General features: G+C 46.3%; 1 protein-coding gene across 3 annotated transcripts; it reads right to left on the reverse strand.

Moving 5' to 3' along the window:
- Positions 1–1828: 1828 nt before the first annotated feature.
- Positions 1829–18228, reverse strand: HOPX (HOP homeobox). Of its 3 annotated transcripts, none has more exons than XM_081177125.1 (4): positions 17570–18228; positions 10669–10708; positions 5362–5539; positions 1829–2086 (listed from the first exon to the last, which is right to left on the reverse strand). In XM_081177125.1, the coding sequence occupies exons 3-4, from the start codon at positions 5503–5505 to the stop codon at positions 2009–2011; spliced, it is 222 nt and encodes a 73-aa protein (XP_081033251.1). In that variant the 5' UTR covers positions 5506–5539; positions 10669–10708; positions 17570–18228; the 3' UTR covers positions 1829–2008. The 3 variants fall into 3 exon arrangements, with proteins under 3 accessions (XP_081033251.1, XP_081033250.1, XP_081033249.1); XM_081177124.1 differs by having other exon boundaries at positions 10661–10708; positions 17570–18226; XM_081177123.1 differs by lacking the exon at positions 10669–10708 and having other exon boundaries at positions 17570–18212.
- Between the last annotated feature and the right edge of the window lie 1525 nt (positions 18229–19753).

The following is a 19753-nucleotide window of genomic DNA, read 5'->3' on the forward strand; positions in this document are numbered from 1 at the left end:
GTATCTATATTTCTACCTATATTTCTCTGTAAGACAGAGTTGTTCCGCCTGGCCTTTGGCTTGGAATCAATTTGATTCCCTTCCCCTCTTTCTTTTTTCCTTTCTCCTCCTGTGATGGAGCTTCTATTTGGGGACTTCCCTGGTTTTTTCCTGGCCAATGTAGGACCAGTCTGGATAGTTAGCCTTAGTGAAGACGATGTTTTCATCCCCCAAAAAACGTTTTTGGTTTTAGTTTCCATTGAAATGAGGCTGCATTTTAATTTTAATGTTTTAATGTTGTATTTTAATCTTGTTTTTTAAGTTGTATTTCAATCAATTTGTTTTTATATCAGTTGTTAGCCGCCCTGAGCCCAGTCTTGGTTGGGGAGGGTGGGGTATAAATAAAATTATTATTATTATTATTATTATTATTATTATTATTATTATTATTATTATTATTATTATTATTACCTACCCCCTACAACATTTTGTGTGTTGATTTGGAAAATAATCACAGCGACTTTTACTCTATGTTACATGTACAAATGGTTTTCCAACATTTTCTTCTTATGCTTCTACCACTCCCTTTATTTTTATTCAACGCTTCCCAATTGCACCCAAGGCTACTACCGCCCCCAGCACCCCGCAGGGAGCAGTACAGTGGTCCCTCGGGTTACATACGCTTCAGGTTACATACGCTTCAGATTACATACGCTTCAGGTTACACACTCCGCCAACCCAGAAATACTGCTTCAGGTTAAATACTTTGCTTCAGGATAAGAACAGAAATCGTGCTCCAGCGGCGCAGCAGCAGCAGGAGGCCCCATTAGCTAAAGTGGTGCTTCAGGTTAAGAACAGTTTCAGGTTAAGAACGGACCTCCGGAACGAATTAAGTACTTAACCTGAGGTACCACTGTATTACCTACTTTGAGAAACCCTGCTGCTGGCCCTTCTTGGCTTCTGTTTCTTGGTCATACGAGAACACCAGGGGTGGACTTTTCGATGATAAACTGACAGGCTGACCAAATCAACCAGAAGCATGCATATCCAGTCTGATTTAACTTCCATTTTTATTTGCACATCTGGAGGGAAATACTCCTTTTAACTTAGAGGGCACGCCTTTTGGAAGACAATAAAATAAATGCGGCAACGGCGTAAGCATGCACAGATTTTCATTCAGTAACACTGGCATCAAATGAACTATGGGCACGATCCAATCCTGATACTGGGCAGCATGGGCGCTCATACCTGCATGCTAGGCACTTTACACCAAACCATCCAAGGTTAGTGGACTAACGTCGAACAAATTAAGGCCAGGGATCTGGGGAGTGGGGCGGAAGAATCTGGCTGCACTGACTAATAATGGGTCCAGATGCATTGATATCAATTTTCAGTTTACACCTGTCTGGGGCTAGTGAGGCTAGATGTCCTACTGCAGGGATTTTCCCTAGTGTGCCGTAGTGGAGGGTGTCTTCATGGTGCCCATGACGCAACGCTGCCGACGCAACGCCCAATGTTCAGTTTGGTTTACTGGAAGCTATCTCTCTACATTCATCATTGCCTACACACTGAAATCACACCCCAACTTTTTGTCAATGCAGTTGGTTTTCTCGATGCTGTTTTCCTGCGCTCCGCAAGTGAGCTCATTTTTTGAGATCCAGTGGCAGGCGATGGACAGACCATTTTCCCCTGCTAAATCTTCTCGTTCCTATTATTAGCTTTGCCACGAATCAAGGGGAATATTACATTAATCCTAAACTACTCCATGCCACTTTGAAAGGAGCTGCAGCCAGCGGCAGTTGCAGGTCTTCCTTTATAATTTCTATACAAGAATACATTACAACTTGCATATATATATCTATATGGTTTTATATAATTATTTATCCCCCCCTCAGGTTATGTACATTTAAATAAGGCAGCAGGTTAAATAACAGACACAATTAGTTTTGATAGTAACATGTTCCGCAGCATGAATTAATCGTTGGATGCCATCAGCTTTCTAGAATTGTCTCTGGAAGGAGAGTTCAAGTCAGTCTCGGACAGACCCACACTCCGAAGGCAGCCCTTCTGACCTCCTCCACTCCGCAAGGCGCTTCTTGAACCATTTCTGGGTAAACAAGAGACATGGCAAGATGAAAACAGAGAAACTGAGCTGGCACAATAAATGTAGATATAGCATATAGCATATAGTAATTTCACTGAGGGTGAGCTGCTGGGAGTGCAGAATGCACAGGAAGAAGAATGCGGAGTCAGGTATGGTCTAGTTCGGTGAAATATACTCGGAGTCAAGAGTGGATTTCATGCTCTTTATTCAGCTCATAGTGGTGAGGAGGAGTGGATGTTCTCCCACAATATCTGCTTTATATACATTATTTACACAATGGGCTGCACGTGATTGGCTAATTCCGGAATTCTCCTGTAGGCCAATCAGGTTGTGGATTCACTTCCATCTGGAGCTGGATTGGGTGGCTCCTGCGGACCAATCATACTGCTGCATTGTTCTAGGACCAATTAGACTGCTGCATTCTGAATCCTATTTTTCTAGGACCAATCAGACTGCTGCATTTTGGATCCTATTGTTCTAGGACCAATCAGACTGCTGCATTTTGGATCCTATTCAACTCAGTACATAACATTCAGGGTTTCCCAAACTGTTCTTCAACTACAATTCCCATCATCCTTAGCTAGGAGGACCAGTGGTCAGGGATGATAGGAATTGTAGTCCAAAAACAGCTGGATACCCAACTTTGGGAAACACTGGTCTAGATACATAGCAGAATGTGATGGCAGATGGGGACGGGACATTGAGTGGACTGTACCACTTCCACTTCATACTGCAGGGGGGTATTATATATTTTAGAATGTCCCTTAAAAAAAAAAAGAGTTCCTGCACGTCAGGGAGAAAGGTTGCTGCAAAATCCACTTCCTGCTAGCTTTCTACATGCAGAGAGGGTCCTCATCCCAGGACAAGAGACATTTTAAAAATATGGTCCTCCACTTGCAGCTCGAATTGGTACAGTCCATTCTAGAACCACAAGACTCGACCACTCCATTCCTACTTCCTTCTGCTGCATTGTAGATTAGGAGCCAAACCTAATCTACATTGCACCTGTGCCTTAAAAATTACACTTACAAATTGCAATTCTCGCTCCTCAGCAAAAGCTGTTATGGGAGCGGGATAATTTAGATTGGGACTCCAATGCATTGGCGAGAGAGTTTAATCCTTCCCCTTTGTGCCTATTTTCCTCTCTTCTGTTATTTGCTGCACATCAGGCTGTCAAAGGTAGAAGGGAACCTTGCTCAGTAGTTACCGTATGAACTTCTGTCCCGTGCGGCTGCAGGCTGTTGTTTTTGGACAATAAATATAATCAGACTAAATAGGAAGCAGTGACTTATTTAGAACATGGAGGAAACAAGACATTCTCAGGAAAGGAAAAAGAGCAGAGCCAGAATAGCAGACTAGGGGCTGCTATCTCAAAACCCATATTGTGTATACTTTAGATTTTCATACATTTTATACTGCAATGGTTTGGGAAAAAACAAACCTTGAGTTTCAGTGCTGAAAAGCCTAATTTGGGCTTCAGCTTTGTGACGTAGATCTGAAATATGTGACTGAAGGGAAGGCAGCCTCCCCTCGGGCCTGACTTGAGCCAGCAAGAGACCTAGAGTTTCTGCTCATCACAACGGGGATCTCATGTTTGTATCAAGTTTCCCACTCACAATCCTGGCCAATTTGCTCTCTTATTGCTTGGAATCATTACAGTTATGAAGTAACCCCAACTCCTTGTTAATAGCGGGTGCCGTTGGCATTAGAAGTACGAAATTCACCACATGGTGGGCAGGATAAACCACTAGCAACATGACTGGAGATACCCCAGAGAGGTACTAAAACCCTGTTAGGCCAGCGCTGTGTCGCTTGATTGCTCAAAAAGTTGATGATTCATAGCTGAATGAATGGTCCCTAATGGAATGAAAACCACTGAGGGCCAGATTAGATCCACCTTTAAAAAAATAATTAAAAATGACATGCCTATCTTGTTCATTAATAGGCTTGTTGGGGTGGAAGTCTAATTTTAATTAGAGACAGGGGTTGGATCTTCCCGCCAAACCTGCTTTTCCTTCTTTCAATCCATCACTGCAGACACATCATGCTGGGAGGAAAAGCACAATTGGGGAAGTAAGGAGAAGGTTTTTCTATTTATTGTGATTCAGCAATCATGGCTGGCCTTGTCACACCCCCACCCACCCACCCCCATTCACCACTTCTAGCTTGGCCCTGAGGTAATGTGAGGTGGGGACATAGAGGCCCTGTCCGTGGTTCTGCTGATCAGTTCACATGTCCAAGTCACCACTTGCTGTTGCAAACGTTGAGAAAGGCAAACATCTTTCTTGGGAGAGAATCATAGAAATGTAGAGTTGGGAGGGACCCTGAGGAATATGCACTATATAAAGGTAAAGGGCAAAGGGACCCCTGACCATTAGGTCCAGTCATGACCGACTCTGGGGTTGCGGCGCTCCTCTTGCTTTATTGGCCGAGGGAGCCAGCGTACAGCTTCCGGGCATGACTAAGCCGCTTCTGGCGAACCAGAGCAGCGCACGGAAACGCCATTTACCTTCCCGCCGGAGAGGTACCTATTTATCTACTTGCACTGCGTGCTTTTGAATTGCTAGGTTGGCAGGAGCAGGGACCGAGCAACGGGAGCTCACCCTGTCACGGGGATTCGAACCACCGACCTTCTGATCCGCAAGCCCTAGCTCTGTGGTTTAACCCACAGCACCACCCACGATCCTGAGGATCATCTAGTCCAGAGCTTTTCAAACTTTTCATGTTGGTGACACACTTTTTGGACACATATCATTTCATGACACATTAATTCAGTTTCAATAGCAAACCGGAGGTTAAACTAACCCCTTTCCAGCCCCGGGAGCATTCACACAAAACACCTACACACTGCAGCCGACACGCTAACGTGTCGCCACACACAGTTTGGAAAACTTTGATCTAGTCCAACCCCCTGCAATGCAGGAATATATAGCTGTCCCATTTTTAATGGGTCTTTTTTCGATGTTTGATGTTTTATTATGTGTTTATATGTGTTGGAAGCTGCCTGCCCAGAGTGGCTGGGGCAACCCAGCCTGAATGGGCAAGGTATAAATAATAAAATTATGATGATGATGATGATGGTGATTATATGGAGATCAAACCTGAACCTTGGAGTTATCAGCACCACACTCTAACCAACTGAGCTATCTCCAGCCAATGGGAGGCCGTGGTTAGGAAGACACTTTGAAAGCACTGAGACCAAGGGAGAGGATGTGGTCCCTACAGCCTGGATCCTGGGGTCAGAGCTGGCCTTTGTGTTCTGTGGCTCAGTCACTCACCAGAGTCTCTTCCTCAGACAGTCCCGCCTCAGCAGCTATGAGGCAAAGGGTGGCTGGGTCCGGGTGCTTGTTGACTTTGTTGAAGTTATACTCCAGAATCTCTATCTGTTCCTCTGTGGGGCTGGCCGACGTTTCGGTGGACATCTTCTCTTGGCACAAGTTTGCTTGCAACAGGGAGCTGCGGAGAAAAGCATAGAGTCAAACCGTGCATGTAGTTAATTACCCAATCACCCTCTTTGGTGCAACTGAAACAATTTTTGAGGGGATGCTGCCTTACTGAGTTCTACTGTTGGTCCATCTAGTTCGCAATTGTCTACACTAGTGTTCTTCAATCTTTGGTCCCCCCAGACTTTGTTGGACTACAACTACCATCATCCTTGATCATTGGGGAACCAATGTTGGAGAGCACTGGTCTACACTGACTGCCAGTGACTCTTCATGGATTCAGATAGGAGTCTTGCCTGCCAATGCCAGACAGGGAATCTGGGACCTTCTACATGCCAAGCCAGTCTACCACTGAGCTAAGACCCTTCTCAAAAATTGCCCAATCTTGCCATTCATCATTTAAACGTGAAATGCTGAATTTGTAATCTGCATGTACGATCGCCCTGTGTAAAATCCAAAGCACGGGTGCTTACCGTTAATGACAACTTCAGCTCGTTTGTGGTGAAACTATCAACTGAGAAACAAGTAGCTCTGAAGGCTGGATTCTGCTCATGATTCGCAAGACCATTTTATTTAGCATTTCCCACTTTGTGTTTAGAATTAATGAAGAGATCAAGCTCCTTGCTGAGAGGACCTGGGCAGGCCAATCCGATGGTTTCTGCTCATAGCTGTCAATGTTTCCCTTTCTTTAAGGGAAATTCCCTTATACTGAATAGGAAAAGGGAAAAGTTGACAGCTATGCTTCTGCTACACCAGCCGCTGCAAGCTGCAGTTTAAGTCACCGTCCTCTGCACACCTTGACAGCAAAATGCAAAGCACGGGAAGAGTTGTGGTGTTGATGCAGTGCAGCCACACCGACAACTATTCCTGCAGAATCTCTGGAAGTTCCTTCAAGTCACTCGCCACCCACACAACATGCCCAATGCATAGTGCCATGCAACATGTGGCAACGACCAGACATCACCATGACGTCAATGCACCCATAGGCCTGCTCCTTCATATATTGTGTGCATTTGTGCAGAGAGATGTCTCGCAAGCACACGCACAAGCACTCGGACATCCCATTCTGTGCCTGTCAAGGTTACCCACTTTTTGAGGTGGTGCTAAAGCGAGACGGAATACCCGGAATTGGCTGTTCTGTTTATAAATAGTGTGTTGGTTTTATGTTTGCTGAGCTGCATCTGAAACCAAACCCATTTCCTCATTTCTCAAAAAAGGACTCTCCGGAATTAGGAATGGGTAACTCAGTAAATAATTCAGCAGACAAGGAAAGAATTATATTGTTAGGGTTGCTGTGGCTCATGATTCCCTAATGGACTGCAATTTCTCCTGCTTGGTGGCCGGTGTGGTTTCCCCCCCAGTTTTAGAAATTTAAATGTGTAGGACTTAACAGCATATTATTCGCAAGAACTTTCAACACAGTCTTTAAAAAAGAAAAAAGAAAGAACAGAAGAACAGCCTCAGCGGGGGGAAATTTGGAGCTGAGAAGCAGCTCCAAAAGTTTAGGGGGGGTGATGTTTAACCTATAGCTTTGCCACCCCCAAATCACCTTCCTAGCTGCTGTTCAGAACTGATATTTGACCTTATTTTGACTTCAACAACTGAAAGGAAAAAAATCACTGGAGGTAATTGAGAGTGGAGAATCTAGTAGGCAAGCTTTGGCCTTTCATATAGGACTTCTTCCAGAGTTGTAGCTACGGGGTGGAAGGAGGGTCTAGCCAGGGTTTTTGCCCCAGGTGAAGCCTCCAGAGGGGTGTCATTAAGGCTGTGTGTGTGTGTGTGTGTGTGTGTGTGTGTGTGTGTGTGAATGAATGTGCATGGGGGCACCAAATTGGGTCTTTGACCTGGCTGAAATAAAGCCTAGTTTCGCCACTGCTTCTTCAGGGATGAATACCAGGGACGACTGAGATCTGTACCATGCATTTAAGGCACATCCAACACACATTTAAAACACGTAACTTCCCCCAAAGAATCATGAGAACTCTGGTTTCCCCCTCACAGAGCTACAATTCCCAGCATCCTCAACAAGCCACAGTTCCCAGGATTCCTTGGGAGACGTCATGTGCTTTAAATGTATGTTGGATGTGCTTTAAACATATGGTTAGATCTGCCCACAGAAATACACAAATTCATGGAGGAAAAATGCTATCAGTGACTCCAGGATCAGAAGCAGCCTGTTGTTCTTGCCTGCCTAGAACATCCTTAGAGTTCTGGTTAACTCAGTCCCTAGTACCATTTTTCAATATCAAACTGCTCTGTGCTGGCATTATTTGGAAACACAGTAAAACTGCTAAAATGTAGTAAAACTGGTACTGACTCTCAGTCATCCTCCCCAGGCTTTTCAGCTGTTCCTTCCCACCTTCAGAGGTTTCAACCACAACCCTTGAAAGCTTTATGGGGGAAAGTAGTTTTGGGGATGTTGATGCAGACACTGGTATCAGCATTTCAGAAGCAGCAAAACTGAGATGCAGAATGGCAAAGAAACTTCACCAAGGTTAACAGAGAAGCACAAAACCACAGAAGGAAATTGATTACATCTCCTGTCTCCAGATCTATCTAAACCACCGGACGTGATGCTCTTTGGCAAAATTTAAGCCTCTGCAGAGAGATACAAAAATAACACCAAGATATCCTTTGTATCCTTTGAAAGTGATTTTCCTTTACCATTATATGACTTTGATGCTCTTGATGGATCTTCTTTGAAGTAAACACAACAAAGAGCCTTGAAGATTAATGAACTGTTGCACAAACTTTGGTGGACTAATGTCCACTTCATCAGATGCGTGAAGGTTAATCCTGAGCATGCATGTACACAGTACACATGTTCAGAAGGCACTGGAATCCCAAAAGTACAGACAGTCAGCTCTTTCAGACGTCCTCCTTATTGCGCATTCACCAGGATTTGCACTCACAATGGTATTGAGGCAATCATCCGTGATCCTGCTTTTAATATTATTTGCACCTGCAAAATTTTTGGGGAGCTTCATTTACATTCAGTGCATATTGTGCGCCTTTATTCAAAATCCTATAGTTTTTCATGCCACAAATGTCTGTGTGTCTCACTTCTTTTTTGCACCACAGGCCTTCCAGATAGCAATAATGTGGTAACAATGGAGAAGCATATTTATAAAAGAGGGTGCAGAGAAAGGTTTCCAAGGAGATGGGAAAAGCTACAGCCCAAGTCCTGCCCATGTTCTGTCATTGCCCATCCTGCTAACAAAAGGGATAAAGCAGCAAAGTATCGGACCTGTAAAAGGGATGGCGAAAACTGATAGCGATAAAACCAGCAAGACTTGCACACTAAAGCCTCTCCTCCCGGAGGGGAGGGGTTATGAGTGGGAGCCGATCCCTGCATCACGCAGGGGGCGTTCTGCCCCCTGCCCTCTCATCATCGCTGGCGTGCCACGCCTCCCAGTTGGGCACCCAATTGGGTGACACCGCGGGGGCGTGGTTTAGCCGCTCAAATGTGGCCGCGTCAGCTCTCCCCGCCATTGCGCTACTGATTTTCACGAGTCACCCACCCACCACTCCCTTTAGTGCGTAGCTTCTCGCTTGACCTTGCTATGGACCCATGGTTGGTCGCCCTGGTTGCCCAGGAGGCCCGGTAGGAGTTTTTTTCCAACTGGGGAATTGGCACTGGCCTCTTGGTTTTTTCCGCCTACCTCGTAGCAATCACCACAACTTTCTTGGTATTTGGCGGTTAGGCATTGGAATGTGTTGTTGGTGTGTGGAAGGGCAAGGTGTGGCCATCGCCTACCCCTTCACTTTTGGGTATTCCATTAAAGGAATTCGGCGGTCGTGGATCCTGTCTAATGCCCTGTGTGGCGGGGGGGGGGGCATGGCACGACCCCCGGTGACATCAGGGGAATGCTTATAGTTGTATTTGCATCAACAGGCTCCCCCTACTGGTGATTAACCCCTTGTCAGACTCACCCCTCTCCGAGTGGGTGGAGTCAAATTTGGAGTTGTCCAGTGCCTAAGCCAATACCTTCTCACCTGCTGTAATCAATAAAGTTGTGGCCTTTTCTTGCCCATTAACCTAATATACTGTGTCCACGTGTCTTTATTATTCTCAAGCGGGGGACGGGTCCTCGAATCACAAGCCTCCTGCCTTGAAACACCATAATAAAGCAAAACAAATGCACCACAAATGCTCTATGACAAGGACAGGTACTATATATTGCAGAATACACCTGCAGTAAACATCAGTCTGGAGAGGCCCAATGATTGTTACCTTATTAACCGTGATTGTTCACAAAAGAGGCTTTTGTAACAGATAGTGCAGACAACCCAATAAGTCAACTAACACAAGTACTTTAGTGATAAAAAATCCACTGGGCAGTGACTGTTCCTTGAAGCGACTTGCCTAATTCACTCCCCCGGAGAGCCAGTGTGGCCTAATGGTTAGAGCGTTGGACTCAAACCCGGGAGAGAAGGGTTAGAATCGCCACTCAGCCATGAAGCTCACTGGGCATCCTTGGGCCAGTCGCAATCTCATAGCCTGTAAGTCAGGGTTCCTGTGAGGATGAAATGGGGAGGAGGAGAACAACCATCTACACCACCTCGGGGTCCCTGGAAGATAAAGGTGGTGTATTAATTAATTATAATTAATTAATTAAATACCCTGAACATGGCAGCTCCCATCCTCTGATTCTCCCAGGTTTAAAAGTGAACTGGGGATTTAAATCAGGGATTTAAAGTAAGGTTAAAAAAAAGGAAAAGGACCCCGGATGGTTAAGTCCAGTGAAAGGCGACTCTGGGGTTGCGGCGCTCATCTCGCTTTCAGGCCGAGGGAGCCGGCGTTTCTCCACAGACAGCTTTCCGGGTCACGTGGCCAGCATGACAAAACCGCTTCTGGCGCAACAGAACACCGTGACGGAAACCAGAGAGCACGGAAATGCCGTTTACCTTCCCGCCACAGTGGTACCTATCTATCTACTTGCACTGGTGTGCTTTCAAACTGCTAGGTTGGCAGGAGCTGGGACTGAGCAACGGGAGCCCACCCTGTTGTGGGGATTCGAACCGCCGACCTTCTGATCGGCAAGCCCTAGGCTCTGTGGTTTAGACCACAGCGCCACCCTCGTCCCATTTTTAAAGTGCAGCATGGTTGGGTGGGTTGGGGAAGATGACTTACTTTTTTACCTGAAACTGATGGTTCCTGCAGAGTTTCGTTCTCCCCTTCCTAAAGAATGCAAAACGAAACAAAACAAAATGCACAGTCAGCTGATCTGTGCTCATGGGGAAAGACTGAAGTTGCTCCTCATATCCAAATTCAAGTCCTTGTGGGTGTGGACTATTCTGGTCTAATGTGAAGCGGAGGAAATTGGATAATGCTAACTAATGCTCCAAGGTGGACCAGCCCGGTATTTCTAGGGTTGAAGACTTAATCCTGCACACGAGCAGATTGGCACATCCAGTTTGGCTGGCAGCAAAGGCTCATGTCAGTAAATTGTGACACCCCCACCACAACGCGTTCCATAAATAGAACCTGCAAGAACCAATTCGGAAGTCAGTGAAGCAAACAACTCTGTAGGCAGGAAGCCTATTGAAAGAGGAATATCTTAGACATCCTTCATGCTACTAAGGTGTTTACACTTAAACTGCAGGTTTGTTTATTTTATGAAGATGGCATCATCTGTGTGGGTCTGATAATTATCAGGAGCATAGTAGGAGTTGGTAGGGAAATTCAACCCTTTCCCATGGAAATTTAACCCATCTTGTGGTCCCAAGGGGCAGCCCTCCTCTGACCTGCTACTTGCATTAAGAAGAAACCCGCCATTGATCTCTCCTGGGGATTTTCAAAGCAAATACTAGCTTCAGAAGAGGGATCTTCCTCAGGTCTGTGGCAGGATTAATTTTCCAGCCCATGCCTGCTGCAGTCCAGATAATTATTAGCACCACAGCTGATGCTATTTGCATATTTTTTTAAAGCCACACACAACTGCACCTTACATGCAAAGAGCTACTTAATGCCTAATTTTGTTTCCCCCTCAAGCCGTATCTACCGTGCTGACAGAGCGCTTAGCAAACTTGCATTTTAAAATATGAAATCCGTGTTTTGCCTAACAAATGCGAACGGGAATGTTGAGGACTAGTAGGAAGCACGTGCAAGCTTGGTGATGCCCCCTTCAATTCTGTCTGAACAGACTTTACTCAAATACAGTTTTATATAACTCCTGCATTCGCCCCAATGATCATTCGCTACCTGCTAACAGCAACCGGCTGACCTGGCATTCCCAAGGATGGAGCCGTAGAGCACACTGGGCTCATTCACCAAAGGTTGTTTTGGGATTGTTCTGTCCCCAATTTGAATAGAAACTTAATCCCAAACCAGCCTGTCTTCCAGGAAGCACAGCTTTGTTGCTCGTTCTTCCCTGCCCTTGTTGACACTGGGCTCACTCAGCAACCCTTTGGCAGCTCTTGGGTCCCAAGGAGAGAATAGCTATGCTGTGGTGCTCAGCCCCCCTGCTAAAAGCTCGAGTAGGCCAAGGTTGGCTCTGCATATTAATTCGCCAAGCGGTGCCAGCAAAGAGCCGTGGCAATGTGTCAAGTGCCACAGTGTCTTCTTCCAGTGAAACCAAATCAGCGAGAATAGGTTGGAGAGTTAGGGCTCTTCCGGACAATTCTGTTTATTGTGCACTCATGATTATTTCATACCCCTCAACTGCCCCAATTAAATCGGGACATCCTGGTTTGGGGCACCATGCATAGTGCACAAAAACACGCAGGATCGCGAATCATGTGACTCGCATGGGAGCGGGGCCAGGAAGACATGAGTCCTGGTTTTTGGCATCAACATGTTGGAGGGGGTGCTATTAGTGCTCATGATATATTATTGGGGTGGCTATACATGATCCCACTTTCAATGTCCGTTTGAACATACTGAGTCATTTCCAACCCAAGAGTTCAGTGCATCATCATTTATTGGTCATTTATTGGTTTTTAATGGTCTTACATTGGCTTGTGTGTGGTCTATCGTCTTGCTGTATTTTTAGGGAAAGTGTGGTCTGTAAACATTTAAATAAATAATTTATACTGATGTTTTTATTGACTTTGTTGTCCTTTTGAGCACTGCATACTGCCTTCCTGCATTTTTACAAAAAAGTGTGATCTATACATATTTTAAATAAATACATAAATAAATTTATAATGCCTGAATGGGGATGAAACTAATATAGAGATTTATGTGGAATGTCAATTGGCAGAGGGTTGGTGGGGTGTGGGGGTTATGGTCTGGCTGACTACTCCTCTCTCTTTATTTTTATTTAATTTCTTGCATTTCTATACTACCCAATAACCAAAGTTTTCTGGACTGTTTAAACTAAAAATAATTAAATCATGATGCATGATGCACAATGCACATGACATCTGAGATAGAGCACAGTATAGAGTCAAAACGTACAACAGAAGAGACAGCTGTGCAAATGATCTCAAATGCACTTTGTGAAAGGCCTGAAAGGACAATACAAAAGGGCTTCACCTGGCGCTGACAATACTACAATGTGGGCCTTAAGAGAGCCTCCCTGGAGATGGTATTCCACAACTGAGGCACCACCCCTGAAAAAGCTCTATTCCCATTAGTCATCTGTCACCCCTCATTACATAGGTATAGCTGGAGAAGGGCCTCTGAAGATGACCTTACGGTCCAGAAAGGTGTGGATGTGCGTATCCTCCAGGTCGCTTGGCCTCAAGCCACTTCTAGCTTTAAAAGTAAACATGAGAATTTTGAACTGGGTCTCCTGGAAACAGACTAGTAGCCAGTTCTGACAGCATAGTGCCAGCATAATCTATATTGGCCAGTCCCAGTGAACAGCGTGGTGGCGCTATTTTGGACTAACACAGGTTCCTGTGCCCTTTTGAAAGGCAGCTCCATGTAGTGGCCTAGCATGGGTTGCCAGGCCCCAGGGCCATGCAGTTGGGTGTGGGAAATGGACAGCGTACACATGCGCCTAGCAGCATCCGCCTCACCCAGGACGAAATGTTGGCAGGTATGATGGAGTCATGAGGCCCCAGAGCCAGGGAGATAAGTAACTATACAACCTTCAGCAGACATCTGAAGGCAGCCCAGTATAGGGAAGGGTTTTTTAAAAAAATGTTTGATGTTTTATTATGTTTTTATGCATGTTGGAAGCCACCCAGAGTGGCTGGGCAACCCAGTCAGATGGGCGGGGTATAAATAGCAAAATTATTATCATTATTATTATGGAATAAAGGTAAAGGGACCCCTGACCATTAGGTCCAGTTGTGACCGACTCTAGGGTTGCGGCGCTCATCTCGCTTTACTTGCCGAGGGAGCCGGCATACAGCTTCCGGGTCATGTGGCCAGCATGACTAAGCCGCTTCTGGCGAACCAGAGCAGCGCACGGAAATGCCGTTTACCTTCCCACCGGAGTGGTATCTATTTATCTACTTGCACTTTGACATGCTTTTGAACTGCTAGGTTGGCAGGAGCTGGGACCGAGCAACGGGAACTCACCCTGTCATGGGGATTCAAACCGCCGACCTTCTGATCAGCAAGTCCTAGGCTCTGTGGTTTAACCTACAGCACCACTCGCGTCCCGATATTATGGAATAGGACATACCTATTTTTATCAGAGAAATGTTGGAGGGTATGGTACATGTGTGTGCACCAACTCCGACACACACACACACACAAAAAAAAACACCCCAACTGGATTTTTAGTCTGGCTGTGCATTTTCCACAGCTGGCTGCTGGCCCAAACAGTAAAATTCTGGTCAGGCCAGTAAAATCCCTAAGCAAGTGGCACTTCTTAATTGGCAGTTGAGTTGCCAACACAGTGTGAGCTAGCCCTGCACGCAGCAGGAAGCCATTACCATCAGGCCCGGGTTGTTTCCAATGTAAGTCCTACTTAGACCAGACCCACTGAAATTAATAGATAAGGCTCTCTTAGCTCCATCATTTTCAGTAGCCAAACCCTGAGTACAGGTGAGCTGGAGACAGTCATCTGTGGGCAGAGAGCAACTAATGTTTTAAGACATTGCTCAGGTGATACCTTGGCAAACGTGTCTTCATCCCATGTTTCCTAAGATATTGCAGGGGTGGAGGCTGCAAGAGGGTTGGGAATGTGGAAGGAAGGGAGATCAGGCCACTGGAATGCCTGCCAATCCTCTTCTGCAAATGCCATTGCCTGTGGCTGTCCACCCCTCTCCCCAGGCAGATCACGTCCATGTTTGGAGTCTAGTTGGGGTAGATGTTTGAAGGAAGATAACTGTCCGTCTAGTTAAAGCTATGGTTTTCCCAGTAGTGATGTATGGAAGTGAGAGCTGGACCATAAAGAAGGCTGATCGCCGAAGAATTGATGCTTTTGAATTATGGTGCTGGAGGAGACTCTTGAGAGTCCCACGGACTGCAAGAAGATCAAACCTATCCATTCTGAAGGAAATCAGCCCTGAGTGCTCACTGGAAGGACAGATCGTGAAGCTGAGGCTCCAATACTTTGGCCGCCTCTTGAGAAGAGAAGACTCCCTGGAAAAGACCCTGATGTTGGGAAAGATGGAGGGCACAAGGTGAAGGGGACGACAGAGGACGAGATGGTTGGACAGTGTTTTTGAAGCTACCAGCCTGAGTTTGACCAAACTGCGGGAGGCAGTGGAAGACAGGAGTGCCTGGTGTGCTCTGGTCCATGGGGTCACAAAGAGGCGGACACGACTAAACGACTAAACAGCAACAACAACAAGCTGCAGCAGGGGAGAACTGGCCTGTAGGGAAATATTGAAGCAGCCTTCTCTTACCCATTGCACCAGTCCTTCAACTGCACCCCCAATCTCTACATTTGAATTACAAAAAAAAAAAAAAAAGGTAGGGAAACAAAGGGGTTCAACTTTCCACCAGCATCCACATCTGCCCTGAGCCACAACTGTACAATTAACAAGGAAATGGATTGATGTTACAGGTACACATGTCAGAAGCACACAACTCTTTTTGAAAAAAGATGGTTCGTTGACCCCACTTGATAATCTTGCAATGACAAGCTAGCACCAAGCAACCGCAACAAATGCTCTTCCAAAACACTCGTGTGTGTGTGTGTGTGTGTGTGTGTGTGTGTGTGCTTTTTTGCAATTTAATCTTAACGATCTTCAGGAACAGGCCTTCGAACCTTGCCAAGAACCTTGCCCCACCCCAACTGAAAGGTGAAAAAGCTTCCGGGAGCATTAATATGACAGAGATTGGCACTTCTGAAACTGGGCACCTGATGCATTCAGCTGAGTCCTCAAATGTCACCCTGGCCACCTGCCTCAGTGACCTGTCCCTGGAATTATTTTTGCTGAGGAACCTAGGGAACAGGTGCAAGAGCATCAAACAAATATTGCTTATCAAACAGCTTGTTTGAATAGCAGGTATTTGGCCGGCGGTTGTCTTCCAAGAACAAACAGCAGGCTTCTCATTCCGCCGGAAAGAGAAACCGCTCTGTTAACACCCTCTTTTCTTCCTAGCTCTGTCATAATTTGACAAGTGTACACCTGAATAATGCATGTTTCTGGAGCCCTGCAGCGCTCAGCACAGTCTTTCAATGGTCCCTGGATCTTGCTGAAAGCCATTGCTCAAGTTGCTATTCTTAGCCTCTGTTTATTTCTCACTCCTTCCATCCTCCTCAGAACAAACTGTTGGCAAGCGCTATCCTCATGGAAAGGGCCATAGGCTATCTCTATAGGGAAACACATACATTCCATGGTTTTTCTACCAAACTCTGGTTTTCTCAGTTTGCTGAGCTTACAAGGGACCACAGCAGAGTGAACAAGGCAAACAGGGGCTGCATATACCCCGTGCATTTCAAGCACATGGTTTCTCCCAAAGAATTCTGGGAAGTGTAGTTTTCCCCTTCACAGAGCTTCAACTCTCAGCAGCCTTAATAAACTACAGTTCCCGGGATTCTCTGGAGGACCTCATGTGCTTTAGATGTGCTGGAGTTTGGCAAACAATAAGCAAAACTCCACAGTCACAAAGCATTATTTCACACATGATTTTTCTATATACAATATGACCGCCTCTCGAGGATTTTGCATAGTTTGTTGACTTTTGATGGCTGGTGGTTACTAGCTGGTAAAATTTGCATCCATAAAAAAAAAATTAGAATCTCGACAGTTTGAGAAAACAAGTCTGACTTTCGCAGCTGATTTGAAAGAAGCCGCTTTGCGGATACGAAGGGGAAACTTTTGCCTTTGAAGACACGCCAAACGCAAAAAGATCCTCATTGCCTGCTTCCCCTGGCTGAGCTGGTACATTGTAAATGAGCAGTTTCCTACAAAAGGTACCATAAATGTCCAATACACTTTTGCAAAAGGCAGGATTGTGAAGCCAAAGCGAATACTTGCAAATATTTGGAGTCTGGTACACAAGTGTAGCTGCTCAGATTTTCAGTGGGGAAGTTACGTTTTGAATTCAGCATTCAAGTTGTCTTTTTGAAATGTAACACTTCCCTCTCCAAATCTGAGTACTTTGGACTCGTCAGCATCGTTTGGGTGTTCTGTCGCTGTCACATCATAAAACACCGTTTCACGCCAACTATCTAATGCTATTAGATGCTGAAACCAACGACATGTCAAGAGGTACCATAGAAATATTAAGGTAATCTTTATCAAGGCAACATGCTCATATCAGTACACCTATGAAAATGTCCACAAAAGTGAGCTGGCCATCACCTCTCCCCCACCTCTATTATTTGTTCCTTTTGACTCTTCCTTCCCTATACCATCAAAAGGTAGATTGTAAATGCATCTTTCTTTTTCCTCTTCTGCTGTTGCTGTGCGAGTGTGGCAGTGCTTTATAAAACAGCATCCAAAAAACCTACAGCAGCAGCAGCAGCAAAGATGCAGGAAGAATGCTCTCTGTCTGCAGCATGCAGTTTGGAAGCAAATGACATTCCTCTCCTCCTGGGTCTTCTTTTCTAAAGCTGCCCCGGCTTCGTTGCAAATTCCTGACCCCTTTTTTTGCCTTCCATCAGAGAAGAAGCATCAATGAATCCTTAACTTCAGCCTGGGCTCTCAGGTCAGATCATTGCGTTCTGCTCAGTTTTGCACTTACCTGGGGAAGGACCGGATCTTCTTTAAGCAGCCGAGATCCTCCAAGAATGTTTAAGTACCTGTGCAGGTGGTAATCTCAAACAGCTCCTTTCTGCATGTGTGTGTGTGCGTGTATGAATGAGAGAAGGAGTGTGTGACAGGCAGGTGTGTGTGTGTGTGTGTGTGTGTGTGTGTGTGTGTGTGTGTGTGTGACTTGAAAAACCTGCACCACAGGCAGACTGAAACTCAACAGCAGCTGCCTTAGCTGTTCAGCCGCTCTCCCTGCTGCAATTCAGGTTTGGCAGTCAGCTTGCTTATGCAGGAGTGTGTGTGTGTTTGTGTGTGTGTGTGTGTCCTCTCCAAATATATCTGCTAAACTCTTCTGCGTTGCAATTTCAAAAGCAGGATTCCTTAGGAGCGGAGGAAAGCAGGAGCGAGAACAGAAGGGTGCGGGTTCTTGGCTTGTTTCTGCGGAGTGTGGCGGGTTATGGAGTGCAAGGGAAAGATGCCGCAGCCGGGCCAAGCAGCCCTCGCCCCCTCCGAGGAAGTCGTTTTCATGAGTTCTGCTGGACTTCTGCCACTGCGAGTGTCATCCTGCCAGTTGCCTAATTAACCTCAAGTTGTTTCCCTTTGGGGGATGGAATGTACGTATAGACCAAACAAAAAGGGAGGCAGGTCTCTGTTGCAACTTCCAGCTCCTCCACAAAAGCCGTGCGCTCAGTTTGGTGTGGGCACACCCTGGCATCTGAGCAGGGCACACCGGAACCGAGAGAGAGAGAGAGAGAGAGAGAGAGAGAGAGAGAGAGAGAGAGAGAGAGAATATGCTGTGTGCATGTGCCCAGCGCATGAATGCCGTCACATGTTGCGCAGGGGGAAACATGTGCGAGGATGACTTACCTGCTTGGTACTCGGGAAATGTAGCTACATGTGGGAGGAAAGGACCACTCCCTCCACATCGCCATGGAAGAGGCATGAAGCTGTACCCCAGAGTGTTTAATTCAATCTTGTCCAAATTTCCATTTCTCTTTTTATTTCTTCCCATTTTTTAAAATACTTATCTTCAAACAAATTTATAATTTTCATTGTTATTTGAATTCCTAAATATTTCACTTTAGGGAGCTGTGATGAGAGGGAGCAGGACTATATTTTGGGGAAAAAATTAAATGAATGAATTCCTATGCCCCACAAATAACCCAGAGATGCATTTTAAATAAAAGGACACATTCTACTCATGTAAAAGCATGCTGATTCCTGGACCGTCTGCGGGCTGGATTTAGAAGGCGATTGGGCCTGATCCAGCCAGTGGCGTAGCGTGGGGGGTGCCAGGGGTGCCGACCGCACCGGGCGCAACATCTGGGGGGGGGCGCGAGTCCAGAGGGAAGGGACAAGTTCCTTCCTCCGCCGGGCTCCCCGCCGCCACCGCCAGCCTTGCGCCCTAGCGCCCGCGCCCCCCGCCGTCGCTGTGGCTGCACTCCGCTCACTGCTCGCAGGAGGAGCAGCCGCTGCAGCAGCGCCGACGCCGCCACCGATGCCTGGCCGGGCACGGGCAGCCTCTGCACCCTGCCGCCGCCGCCATCCCCTCGGCCCAGCCACAGGCGGCGGCTGCTTCTGCCTCCATCCTCCTCCGGGCAAGCAGCGTTGTTTGCGCGGCAGCGCCAGTGGCAACTCGCAGGTTAGGGGTTGGGGGGGCGCAAATTACTTGCCTTGCCCCGGGTTAGGGGGCGCAAATTACTTGCGTTGCCCCGGGTGCTGACAACTCACGCTACGCCGCTGGATCCAGCTCCTGGGCCTTAGTTTGCCTACCCATGCACTATACCTTTAAAGCACAGTCAAAGCCTGGATAGCTCAGTTGGTTAGAGCGTGCGGCTGCTAATGTCAAGCTTGCAGGTTCAATTTCTGTATGGGACATTTTCCTGCATTGCAGGGGGCTGGACTAGATGACCAATAGGGTCCCTTCTAACTCTACCGTGCTATGATTCTATGAAAGCATATCCCCCTGCTCAAAGGATTATGGGTACTGTAGTTTGCCCGTCACAGAGTAATCGTTCCCAGAAACCCTTAACAAACTATAGTGCCCAGAATTCTTTGAGGGGGTGGGGAATGTGCTTCAAGTATGCTTTAAAGGTAACATAATGCTTTTCAAAGAGCCATTGAAATCTGGAGTCTGGGAATCTGGAAAATGAATCTATTTTCTCCAGATTATATT

Source organism: Podarcis bocagei, assembly GCF_964188305.1.
Source record: "Podarcis bocagei genome assembly, chromosome: 17".
NCBI classification, from domain to species: domain Eukaryota; kingdom Metazoa; phylum Chordata; class Lepidosauria; order Squamata; family Lacertidae; genus Podarcis; species Podarcis bocagei.

Bases quoted from the DNA above. Each gene is read 5' to 3' on its own strand.
- HOPX (XM_081177125.1), bottom strand. From the start codon at position 5,505: ATGTCCACCGAAACGTCGGCCAGCCCCACAGAGGAACAGATAGAGATT. The intron at 2,087-5,361 runs GTGAGTGACTGA...TTGTTTACCCAG, and splicing joins TGTCTGAGGAAGAGACTCTG to AAATGGTTCAAGAAGCGCCT.